Source organism: Vulpes lagopus, chromosome 12 (assembly GCF_018345385.1).
Source record: "Vulpes lagopus strain Blue_001 chromosome 12, ASM1834538v1, whole genome shotgun sequence".
NCBI lineage: Eukaryota > Metazoa > Chordata > Mammalia > Carnivora > Canidae > Vulpes > Vulpes lagopus.
The window spans coordinates 9,551,619-9,564,640 of record NC_054835.1 but is presented as its reverse complement, the minus strand read 5'-3'; the positions used below and the strand labels follow the sequence as shown (position 1 = coordinate 9,564,640).

At 48.9% G+C, this 13,022-nt stretch overlaps 1 protein-coding gene across 1 annotated transcript in view; it reads right to left on the bottom strand.

The window, feature by feature from the left end:
- Positions 1 to 1,010: 1,010 nt before the first annotated feature.
- Positions 1,011 to 13,022, bottom strand: part of CFAP77 (cilia and flagella associated protein 77) — a 133,114-nt gene continuing 121,102 nt past the window's right edge. The window contains exon 6 of the mRNA XM_041726762.1: positions 1,011 to 1,877. Coding sequence (XP_041582696.1) covers positions 1,755 to 1,877 — 123 coding nt within the window. The 3' untranslated portion in view covers positions 1,011 to 1,754. The remainder of the gene's footprint in view (positions 1,878 to 13,022) is intronic.

Here is a 13,022-nt window from a genome sequence, read left to right as displayed (position 1 = left end):
CACACACACACACACAGAGAGAGAGAGGCAGAGACACAGTCAGAGGGAGAAGCAGGCTCCAGGCAGGGAGCCTGATATGGGACTCGATCCTGGATCTCCAGGATCACACCCTGGGCTGAAGGCGGTGCTAAACCGCTGAGCCACCCAGGCTGAGGGGACTTGATTTTTGAGCTAAGGTCTAAATGACAAGAAGGGGTGGGTTGGAGACAATCGGGGGGCCCAGGTGTTCCAGGCAGAGGGAAAAGTGAGCAGCAAGCCAAAGGTGGCAGTGAGGACAGTGGCTGGAGGTAGCCAGGACCAGAAAGGCGCCAAAGATGGGAGATGCAGCCAGGACAGCCTTTGGCCGCCTCACCTAGTGTGCCATGGGCTCGGTGGGGAGCGTGGAGTTTTCCTTCCAGAGCAACAGAAGCTTCTGGAATGCTAAGGGGCTGCCCTGTGGAGAGTGTGGTTGAGAGGGTAGCGTCGAGAGGGTGAGGTCTCCAGAGACCTGGTGGGGCTCAGAGATCAGGGGACGGGTAGGGGTGCTTGGAAGTGGTGCTGACAGGCTCGTCGCTGGATTCAAGGTGAGAGTGGAGGGGAACAGAGTAATGAAGATTTTTGCCTCAGCAACAGGGTTAATGGTGGTGTCACATATGAGATGGGAAAAAAAAACAACCAAGGGAGAAACAAGTTTGGTGGGGGAAAAAAAAATCAAGTGTTCTGTCTTGACCGTGTTGGTTTGAAATGAATACCAGACGCTTGAGTGGAGACGTCAGGCGGGCAGTTGGACGAGTGAGTCTGAAATCCCAGGGAGAGCTCTGGGTCGAAGATCAGCAATTGGCATCTTCAGGCCAGAATTGGGATTTAAGAACTCGAGGCTGCGCCTGACTTCCTACAGGCACCGTTGGGATGTGTCAGGGGAGGTAATCTACCTCAAAGAATGCCCGGATCAGGACACCGTCTGACGAGTGTGAGGTTGGTTCTTGCCCTGGCTGTAGGTTTATTGGTTTTCAAATAAAGACACAGCAGGATGAGGACAAATAGCATTTTTAATTCAAAATAGACCAGTATGTAATTTGTGGGGAGAAGGCAAGAATGTGCAGAACGACTGAGGTAGGGAGCACCCAGGAGTTTGGCCGGTGAGGTTCTCAGTCTGTGTATCATCCCCCGACCCACTCACCCGGAAGGCTCTCTCCTGTGGGGTCACCCTCCCAAGGTCTGTTTGGGTGGAGAAGCCCATGTTGGCCAGCCTGAGTGACAGGCCCCTGGCGTGGAGGAGGTGGGGGTAGGCCCTGAGCCCCGAGCGTGGGGTCCTCCAGCATGGTGAAACAACAGGCATCCCCAACTCACAGTTAAACTGGTGTTTGGAATATAAAACAAGGGTTTTTTACAGCACATTGCTGTCATGCTTTCTGCAGGAAATACACAGGTTGTTCACACTCCATGGGCAGAGCCTTGGAATCTACCCTTAGCCTGGAGTCTAACCGCTGCCTAGTGATTTGGTTTGTCTTACCAGGTGAGGGCTTGAGAACCAAGGGTGGGTGGCCTCCTGCAGGAGGGAGAATCCCTAGGTAGAGGGTTGCTGGGGCTAAGGTAAGTTAGTATTGGCTAATCTAAAAAGGGACGGGGTGGGGGGACTCGTACCAAAAAGAATCAAAGACCCTAATTGAGGTCCTTGCCAAAGCAGAACCTGCATAAAATTAGGGGAGTGTCTAACGTGAGCTGGGGCAAGAAAAGTGAGTCCTTGGAGAATTTTCTACTGTGTTGAGAAGGCTTTAGGGGTGGGTGTAGTTGCCCATCCGGAGGGTCCCCTGGCGCACCGCATGCTCCTCGTGGTGGGCTTTGAATGCTCTCTGGCGATCAGCCTCTGTGGGGAAGGTATCAAGATGGGGACACACCTATGGATAGAGGGGAGCAGGTTAGTGGGCACAAGGCACCTTCCCAGTGCTCCCTTCTCTCCTTGCCCGCCCCTCCATTTCGATCTTAGAGCAGTAATACAAATCACCATATGGGAGAAGGAAGGGAAGAGTCAGTGCCGTGAGCATCCTGGCACCGAGGGGGGATGGGTTATGACCATGGGCCGAAGGCGGCGAAGCTAAGGCTTCTTGGCGTCAGCAGTTTTCCTTCTGTCCAGCTCATTGTTAGGGAAGATGCACGAGTGATAAACATCACCTGACGATGACCGGAGTCACCGTGCAGTGGGACCTAATAGCCAGCATCACTCTTCCCATGCTGGTTTTCCACCATTAAAAACCCTAAACAAGCTGCCCTCTCCCGGGGAGGGGGGGGACTTCTGGCCCCGCCAGTGCTCCTTCCTGGGAGTAAGCTCCAAGTCCCTCCTGCCAGGTGGCAGCTGCCCGAGGAGGCGACGGGACCAGAACCAGAGTTTACAAATGCCACCCTTCCAGAAGAAACGTGAGGGACAGATCCAATGAGTGTCTCTTCCGTTGAAAGGGTATGCAGTCAGTATTTCAGGCTGCCCTTCCTTCTCAAGAAATGGTGGTAGGCGAAAACCCCTCCTGCCTCATGCAGTTCCATCACCTCCAAGAGCAAGAAAATCTCCTCTAGGACAACCTATGGGAGGCCCAGAGTGGAAAGGTTTTGCGCTTGCTTGTTTATTTACTCACTGATTCATTCATTCATTCAGGTGATGCATATTTATTGAGTAAAACTCTGTGCCAGGCACTGGGGATACAGCAGGAAATGGGGGATTTTCTGTCCCTTCAGGGAGCTTTTATTTAATTAATTGATTATTTACTTATTTGCAAGATTTTTATGTATTTATTTGAGAGAGAGAGCACACGTGAGAGGAAGAGCAGGGAAGGGCAGAGGCAGAGGGAGAAGCAGACTCCCCACTGAGCAGAGAGCCTGACTCCTGCCTTGATCCCAGGACCCCGAGATCATGACCTAAGCCGAAGGCAGGTGCTTAACCAACTGAGCCACCCAGGCACCCCATCAGGGGGGAGCTTTTAATCCAGAGGAGGAGCAGACATCAACAATAATTAAGCAGCTGTTTCACCAGAACTCAGAGAGTAGAGGGTGTGCAGAGAGCACAGATAGCATGAGCTCAGCCCTCACAGGAGTCGGGGGTGCCTCTCTGGGGAGGAAATGTGAAAGGGAGGCTGGAAGGGTGAGCAGGGCTTTCCCAGGCTAAGGGGGCAGGTGTCTGTTGGCCCCAGAGCCCACTGGAACTCCAGTTTGTAAGGGGGTGAGGTGGCCACAGCAGGGGGCTGGCAGGGGTTCCCTATGGGTTTGCAGGAGCAGCTGAAGGCTCTGCTACATCTTCAAGGTGATAAAGCAGGCCCCGTTCTTGTTAAAATCCAGGCCAGGGCCGCCCTCTGGGTGGGGGTAGCTGAGCCCCAGTGCTATAGGCAGCCTTTATTTATTTATTTTTAAAATGTTTTATTTTTTAATTTTTTTTTAATTTTTGTTTTATTTATTTATGATAGTCACAGAGAGAGAGAGAGAGAGAGAGAGAGGCAGAGATACAGGCAGAGGGAGAAGCAGGCTCCATGCACCGGGAGCCTGACGTGGGATTCGATCCTGGGTCTCCAGGATCGCGCCCTGGGCCAAAGGCAGGCGCCAAACCACTGCGCCACCCAGGGATCCCTTAAAATGTTTTATAGGCAACCTTTAGGTGTCAAAACAGGGGAAGGGAAAGATAGGAGGAGGATACAATAGTAAAAGGCACTAGAAGACAGGGAGGGATTTGTAAAGAGACTTTGTGCTTGGGGCCTCCATACTCTGGCCCCCGTCTGGGAACACAGAGGCCTGGGAGCTCCCCACCCCTGGGGAAAGTCATAACCCTTCATCTAAGCTCATAGCCCAACTGGTTTCCTGATGGCAGAGAACTGGGTAATGTCTCCACTGAGACCAGGTGCAAAGCTGACACCCATGCTTCCCAGACGGCAGCTAGAGATGCTCAGGACGGCTGGCAGTTTGGATCTCCAGAGCTCTTGTGGGCACCCTGGCTGATTCAGATGACCAGCTGGCTGGGACTCTTGCATGTCCATGGTCTCCTGTAGCACTGAGGGTATGGTAAGGCTCCCTGGTGTCCCGGCTCTTAACAGGGAAGCATAGCTCAGCAGCCCACATCTCTGCTATTTCTATGCCTCCCCCTGGCCCTTGTAGTGGGCTGAATGGTGACCCCAAAAAAGATATTTCTACATCCTAACCTCTGGAACCTATGGATGTGACCTTATCTGTAAAAAGGGTCTTTGCAGTTGTAATTAATTTAAGGATCTCAAGATGAAAACATCCTGAATGATTCAAGAAGGCTTTGACTCCAATGACATGGATGCTTGAGACAGAAGACATAGACACAGGGTAGAGGTAGAAGCCATAAGCTGAGTGATTTGGCCACAGTTCAGGAATGCTAAGAGCCAGCAGTAGCTGAAAGAAACAAGGAAACATTCTTCCCTAGGGCCTTTGGTGGGAGTGCAGCCCAGCTGAAACCTTGATTTTGGAGTTTTGGCCTCCAGAACTGCCAGAGAATACATTTCTATTGTTTAAACCACCAAGTTTGTGGTAATTTGTTATGGTAGCCTCAGGAAATGAATACAACTTTCAAGCCATTCCCTGGGCATTTCAATATGCAGGAATGGCGGATGGTACTGATGGCATTTGGTGGATGGTGTTGATTTGGTGTTGATGGTGAATAATATTGATGGATGGTGGTGTTGGTATTGGATAGTGTTGATGGTGGGTGGTGTTGATGGATGGTGGTAGCTGGTGTTGATTTGGCGTTCACAGTGGATAGTGTTGATGGATGGTGGTGTTGATGGTGGTTAGTGTTGATGGATGGTGTTGATTTGGTGTTGACGGTGGATAGTGTTGGTTGATGGTGGTGTTGATGTGGGTAGTATTGATAGTAGATGGTATTGATGGTGGGTAGTGTTGATGGTGGGTGGTGTTGATGGTCAGTGGTAGGTGGTGTTAATTTGGTGTTGGTGGCAGGAGGCTCAGTACTCACTCTCATCCCTGAGGAAGTGGCAGAAAGATACAGCCCCTGAGTTGCTGCTCAGTTTAGAAATAATCAGGTGAAAATCACACACACAAAAGAGAAATCTGCAAATTTTCTTTTTTGCAGTCCCCCTTTACTTAGAAACTTTGGTAGGAAAGGTATTTTCATTCAAACATTCATCTAAAATGACTTGGATGGATGACTTGGTTAAGTCATCCAAGACAGGGAGCTCAAGCGAGTGCCCATCCCTGGGGCCCTGTAAGGAAGGGTGTGCACCTCTTCTGTTCAGGACCCTGCAGTGCCTGGCCTGGGGCCATGTTTAAACAAAACTGGAAGGGTGTGTGAATGAACCAGTGAGTGAATGAAGGCAGTCGGCAGGGGTCATCTGGCCTCAGGTGGTCAGAGAAGGCTCCTCAGGCCAGGTGGACCTTGAATATGGCCTGGAGGGGTTGGAATGAGGGAGGTAGGAAGGGAGGTGTAGGGAACATGGTGTCAGCAGGGGTGGCAGGGGATGCGTGTGTCCTGGGCTTGGTGTGTGTGTCCAAGGTGAAAACCAAAGGAGATGTGTGTTGCTGGGTGTAATGGGCTCTCCTAAGGCCTAACTCAAGCAAAAGCTCGCCCTCGACATGGGATGGGTCTTTGGAAAGAGAAGGGAAACTGGATCCCTTGAAATCCCCAAATCCCCCATCAGGACCCAGGAGTCCACGGAGAGGGGAGGTCTGGCTCTCAGATGCCAAGAAGCAGGGTGCCCGTCTGCGGAATCTGTCCTGTTCTGCACCACTGCACCCATCAGCGGCGCCGAACTTGCTGTTTGCCCGGCACAACACACGGATTTCACACGAGCCCCAGAACATCCAGACGTTGTCTCCATCTTACAGATGGGGAAATAGAGGCCCAGAAAGGTTAAGTCACTCGCCCTGGTTGCATAGATTGAACCCACAGCCGTGGGACCGGCCTAGCTCTTCATTGAGAGACTCTACTCTTTCTTAATAATTGCCCATGAAATGAGTCAAGAGAGTCACTGCTGGGAACATTGTGGCTCCTATCCCACAGGCACACTCTCCCCTCCTAAAATAGCAACTCAACCAGGAATAAGGATCCTAATTACAAGTCAGGCCTCAAGCCGTGTATGGTCACGACCCCCACGGACCCCTGGAGTCAAAGGATGAAGAGCTATGGAGCAAGGAATTCCTTCAGAGATGCTTCTAAATTAAGCCATCTGTGGTCTGCCTCTGCCTGGAGCTAAGAAATTGTAACGGCTTTGGCAGGAGACAGCTTTGCTCAATGGAGCTGAGTCGCTCTAGGGTCCATGCAGGTAAATAAGAGGCGAGCGTCCCAGCCTGCCAGGAGCCCTGGGAACAGAGCAGGTGGGGGCAGCTCTACCCCCGTTGGCCGAGGCCCTGGACCCGTTTGAATGGGCAGCATCAAATAGTGTTGCCCAAATCGGGACTGGGCACCTCCACTGTGCAGTATACCTGGGGATATGCCAGTGAGTGAGGCAGACAGTGGCAATTGTACCCGTGGACCCTGCAAGATGGCATGGGAAGTAGCTACTGAAAACACTACACATGCTTAGTGGCAATTTATTAGGATTGTGGATGGGAGTATTCACTCCATCCAGGGGGCAGGAAGGCCTTCCTGGAGAGGATGAGGGAGCTGGGCAGGGGACGGCGAGGGAAGAAAAGTCTTCGATGGTGGGGACCTGCCAAAGCCCTGCAGTGGGAAGAATTTGGGCAAATGAGAGCAAATGAAAGTGTATCAGTGTGGCTGGGAGATGAGATGAGGCAGGGGCGCTGAGCAGCCGTCAGATCTCAAAAGAGATTAGTGTTCACTGCTGGTCCTAGGATTCCTAATCCCCTCCTCAGATTATATATATATAAAGATTTTATGTATTTATTTAAAAGAGAGAGAGAGAGAACATGTGCAGGACAGGGGGTGAGGAGGGATGGGCAGAGGCAAAGGGAGAAGCAAATTCCCCACTGAGCAGGGAGCCCTACGCAGGGCTTGATCCCAGGACCCCGGGATCATGATCTGAGCCAAAGGCAGATGCCTAACCAACCAACTGAGCCACCCAGGTGCCCCTCAGATGATATTTTTGGCAAATGAACTTGAATAAAAGATTCCCAGAAACCCAGGATTTGAAGAGACCTTGGCCCCCATGGAATCCAAATCTATAGACGCAAATCCAGGCCCCCAGGTAGGAAGCAATGCCCTATTCTGGGCTCAGCCCCAGGCAGTGAGCCCAACAGCCAGCCCATCACCTTTCCCGAGTCCACCCCTGCCGCCTGTGGCCCTGCTTGGCCCCCAGGGGATCTAGATTCCTGGATTCCATTTCCCACTGCTGTGGAACACATCTGTGTTCTGCTCTTCCAATCCACTTTCAATGGACCAGCTTTTCTTTTTTTTTTTAATTTTATTTATTTATGATAGGCACACAGTGAGAGAGAGAGAAGCAGAGACATAGGCAGAGGGAGAAGCAGGCTCCATGCACCGGGAGCCCGACGTGGGATTCGATCCCGGGTCTCCAGGATCGCGCCCTGGGCCAAAGGCAGGCGCCAAACCGCTGCGCCACCCAGGGATCCCTGGACCAGCTTTTCATCCGCTCAGTACCTTAGTTGTACCATCACCTCTTCCCTAATTTTGCTCATGACTTCATTGATTCCTTCTTTGAGGCCACTCCTACCGAACTTCTATTCCTGGCATCTCGAGTCATCTGCAAGCTAATTACCCTTCACTCCTTCTTTTTCTAATATCACCGTTTATATAACATAGCATGAGCAACTCCTTTGCCCTCTAAGTTTTCTTTGATCTCCGTTCAGCTTCGAGTTTTGAGTATATTTATTTTTGTTCCATTCTCTTTTCATCTAATTTTGCTATCATATTTCTGTTTGGGTTCCTTCTTTGCTCTTTTGGTGATTTATAAACGTGCTTTTAAATTTCCAGGCAATTGTATTAGTTACATCTGTGACTGATTTCTAATTTGATTTCTTTGGTGCCAACATAATTTGCATGAATCAGATCCTGTGTGTTTGCTCAGCTTTTATTTTTATGCTTCCTTGAAAATATGATCTATTTTCAATAGAAAACCCCTCAGTGGAATGAAGTGGCACCATTATGGAGCTGGCGCCCACATGATCTGGGTTCAGGGATAAGACATGTCCTTTTTGTCCTTTTTGTTTCTGTACTGGTTATTTGAGTATCCGTGATGTCTGAGACTCTGTGCTAGGCACCAGAAGATTGGACTCTGTGCTAGGCACCAGGCTTTTCTAAAAAAGAAGAAGAAGAAGAAGAAGAAGAAGAAGAAGAAAGAAGAAGAAGAAGAAGAAGAAGAAGAAGAAGAAGAAGAAGAAGAAGAAGAAGAAGAAGAAGAAGAGGAAAGCCTCTGCTATCATGGACCCAGGAAACAGTAATAAAAATGTAATCACACAACTAATTACTCAGTTTCATTTGTGCTGAGTACTCAAAAGAAGTACCAGATTTTTTTTTTAAGATTTTTTTCCAGGGATATAATGTCATTTAAAAAATTTAAATTCAATTTATTTATCTTTTTAAAGATTTTATTTATTTATTCAAGAGACAGAGCGAGAGAGAGAGGCAGAGACACAGGCAGAGGGAGAAGAAGGCCCCATGCAGGAAGCCCGACATGGGACTCGATCTCGGGTCTCCAGGATCACGCCCTGGGCTGAAGGCGGTGCTAAAACGCTGAGCCACTCGGGCTGCCCTAAATTCAATTTAGTTAACATATACTGTGTATTATTAGTTTCAGGGGTAGAGTTTAGTGATTCATTAGTTGCATGTAACACCCAGTGCTAAGACTTTTTTTTAAAAGTAATCTTTACACCCAACATGCAGCTTGAACTCACAACCCCAAGATCAAGAGTCACACACTCTATCAACTGAGCCAGCCAGAACCCCCAGAAGTACCAGATTTGTGAGAAGTTAAATAACACAGAGAACCAAACTCCTACTTTGGAGACAGTGGAGGTTTCCCAAGGGGATAAGACACAGACAGAGACTCAAAAATAAGGTAGAGATGCGGTTGGGGGTTGGGGGTGAAAGTGGTGTTGCTATCCCATGGCGGTCAGAAAACAGAAAGAAGAAATGAACGGGCCATTCACAGAGGGGAGATCTGAAGGACAATAAATGCAGGAAAGAAGCTCAACCTAATGTATGCAACCAGAGAATGAAGAGACAAAATGCCATGTCGTGCCCATCACACCAGCTGGCGGCAGTAATGGTAAAGAGCCTGACATTAGAAGTGGGAACTTTCATATGCTGCTAGCAAGGGTGGTACTTGGTACAATAACTCAAGAGGATTTGGCATTACCTGGAAAGGCTGGGCATGTGCACGCCTTGTGAACCAATGAGTCTATGGTTAGCTGTAGACCCTAGAGAAACTTTCAAAAATGTCCACTAAGAGATGTGTACAAGAATCCTCATGGTAGAGATGCCTGTGGGGCTCAGCGGGTTAAGCGTCTGCCTTTGGCTCAGGTCATGATCCCAGGGTCCTGGGATGGAGCCCTGAGTTGGGAATCCCTGCTCAGCAGGGAGTCTGCTTCTCCCTTTGCCTCTGCCCCACCCTCTGCTTGTGCCCTCACACATTCTCTCTCCATCCCCTTTTCTCAAATAAATAAATAAAATCTTTTAAAAAAAAGAATCCTCGTTGTAACAGGATACAAAGTATTAGAAATAACTGCATGTCTATCAGTGGGGACTGGACAAACCAAAGGTGGTAAATTCATATGGTGGAACACCCCGCATTGGTTAACACGAACACCCTAGAGAGGTCCTGTCCAACAAGGTGGCCACGAGCCATATGTGGCTATTTAAATCTGAAGTAACTAAAATTAAGGGAAATAAAAAAAATTCAGTCCCTTTGTCGTACTAAGCACATACTGAGAGCTCAGGGACCCCATGCGGCCAGTGGCTACTGATGGACATTCCCATCATGACAGAAAGTTCTGTGGGACAGCACTGCTCTAGGTCTGGGTCAACACGTGTGAATCTCGAAAACAATGTTGCAGGGGAAAGAAAGTTGAATTTACAGAATAGAACATAAGGATGATGCCATTTATATGAAAGATTTAAAACCTACAAAAGAGTCCCCTGTGTTGTTCAAGCATGTGTCTGAATCTAGTTAAATAGAGCTGGAAGGAAAAGATGTGCCAGGAAGTCATGCAAAGCCCTGCCTCGGGGAGGGTGGGGAGTGGGAACAAGGAGGGAAGCTCCGAGGGCGTCAGTTTTATCTGTAAGGAACGATTGCGTTTTCTTCTTTTTGATGTGAAAACACAAGGCGGGGTTTTGGAACTGCATCTTGGAGAAGTGACTCAGGCAAGGGATGGAGGCGTGCGGGGGCTCCTCCCTCCACACACAACTTAGAAAGAGTTACTCTGTTTGAAGAGATTTATTTGCTGGAGATTTGTGCATGAATCCATTTGAATCATTTGAGTTTTGCAGCCAAATGAAGTTTCATGGCCGGTGGTCTGTGGCGTTGGCTTGTGCTGACTTTTCCCCTGTTAGACTTAATCCTGCTTCACTGGGCACATTCATCTCAATGTCCAGGAACACATCTGAGATCCAAGGAGGAAAGACGCGGTCGTTTTGCCTGGTGACACCAGCCTCTGGTCCGGTCTGCATGCTGAAGAGTGAGTGGCATTTTGCCTTCTCTCTGTCCCTGTCTCCTTCCTGTCTTCTCCCTTCCATACGAGACCTCTGTAGATGGTATGTGGTGGCAGCCACAGCACGGGGCTCTTTATAGAAGATCAGGTCCTGTGATTGTTCATGAAACCACCCCCAGACGCTCATGGAGGGCATGTGCAAGTGCCCACGGCAGCTGAGCAGCTTCCCCACCTGCCTGTTGAGCCCAGGTCTCCGACACGGTCCTATTAAAAGGGGCAGCTGGGCCAGCTGACCCTCCAGTCCCCTCTCATTAGCCACACAATAGCCCCCCAACTGGACATCAAGCCTTCCAGTGCCCAGTCTGGGAGCCAAGAAGGCAAAAAGCAGGATTTGAGAAAAAAAAAAAAAAGGCCAGATTTAAAAAAAAAATCTGCCAAAGAGCTAAACAAAAACAAACAAACAAAAAAGGCAACTATAAAGATCTTAGTTTAATTTAGTTTAGTTTTTTCTTTTGTTTTTTGTTTTTTAAGTGACATCCACTCTGGGGACCGGGAGAGAGGTTTTGCTTTAAAAGATTGAGGGGCTGTCTCCTCTAATGAGAGGTACTTGAAAATTATGGATCAGTCCCAGGTCAGTAATTTCTGTCAAGTTCAGGGCAGCTGGAGGTCAGAGGCCCTGGTAGAGCACAAATCCATGCAAGACATCGTCGGCACACAGGCTGCGTCCTAAGCTCTGATGTAGAAGGTTCATGGTTTAAGTAATTAACGAGGGTGACAGTCTCTCCTGAGACATCTGGTCCCCTAAGTTGTTACTCTGCTACTGGCTCTAATTTCTCTGTGGTCCAAAAATAGATGAAGCAAGGACACGGGGCCTGACCCTCCCTGCTGACACATGCTGCGTTTTCAAAGAACATCCAAGCTCAGGCTTAGGAAGCAAACTTCCTGCCTCCGCGGAGGGTCTCATGTGGCATCACGAGGAATCACCACGTCGTCGGGTGAGCTGGCGTGGGGGCAGGGGTGGGGGGGCAAGCAGTGGGAACCACCGCTCTCTGAGGGGCTGGGGGACACCATTCTCATCTGACAAGGAGGCCTTGGGATGGTTAAGTGTCTGGCCTCAGGAGACCCAGCTCCCTTACACACAAAGCCAGAACTGGGGTCCAGGTCGTGCTCCACTGACTCTTGTGCTCTTTGAGATTACAGGGGTGGGAGGAAAGATGGTCACGCATGCCTTTGAAAATGAGTATCAACTTGCTGTTTCCAGAAACTATATGGTATCTCTAGATCATTTCTGAGGATTAGCTAAGGCTAGTTAGCAGTTGCGATCAAAGTTGGACAATGAATCTTTTCGCTAGAGGCTGATAGGTAACAAGGTAACACCGTGGTGGGGTGTTTGAATGTCCCCAAAACCTCCACCTCTGCTTCTTCAGCTTATAATGTTCATAGGCTTCAGGGAGGTGAGAGTCATAATGGATAATCTGGGGGAGCTGAGAACACACCAGACCCTCCTTCACCATCTGAGACCATTTCACAGCAGCCAATTATCACCCTACTCCAGCCTCCAAAGACTGCATCCAGGCAATGAACACTCATCTGACTCAAGTGGGTTATTCTTATTTTTCAAGCGGCTTGCCTTTTTTTTTTAAAAAGAGCTTTATTGAGATATAATTCATGTATCATAAAGCTCACCCATTTAAAGTATATGTATCAGTGATTTTAGGTACATGCATAGGATTGTCCACTTTTATTGCCCCCAAAAGAAATCCCATACCATTTGTACTCACTCCTCATTTCCCTTTCCCGAGCTCCCGGCAACCCCTACTTTCTGACTTTTGTGGATTTGCCTGGACATTTTGTAGAAATGGAATAATACAGGGCATGGTCTTTTGTGACTGGCTTCTCTCCCTTCACATCATGTTTTCAAGACTCTTCCACACTGTAGCAGATGTAAGAACTTCATTCCTTTTTATGGTTGAATAATGTTCTGTTGTATGGATCTACACAGTTTTATTCCATCACCAGCTGATGGACATTGGGTTGTTTCCACTTCGGGGCTAGGATGAAGAAGGCCACTGTGAACACTCATGCACAAGTTGTCATGTGGAAACATGTTTTCCTTTCTCTTGGTGAGATACCTGGCAGTGGAATCGCTGGGCCATGTGGGAACTCTTGTGTTTAGCCTTTTGAGGGAGCTGCCATGGGGTTCCCCAAAGTGGCTGCACCACTTTGTATTCTCATGAGCAACATGGGAGGTTGCCAATTTCTCCACATTCTCACCAACACTTGTTACGCTCTTGTGTTTTGATCATGGCCATCCTAGTTAGTAGGAGTGAAGTGGTGTCTCATTGAGGTTTGATTTGTGTTTCCCTGATGGCTCATGATGTTGGGCATCCTTCGTGTATTTATTGGCCATTTGTGTATCTTCTTTGGAGGAACATCCATTCGATCCTCTGCCCATTTAAAAT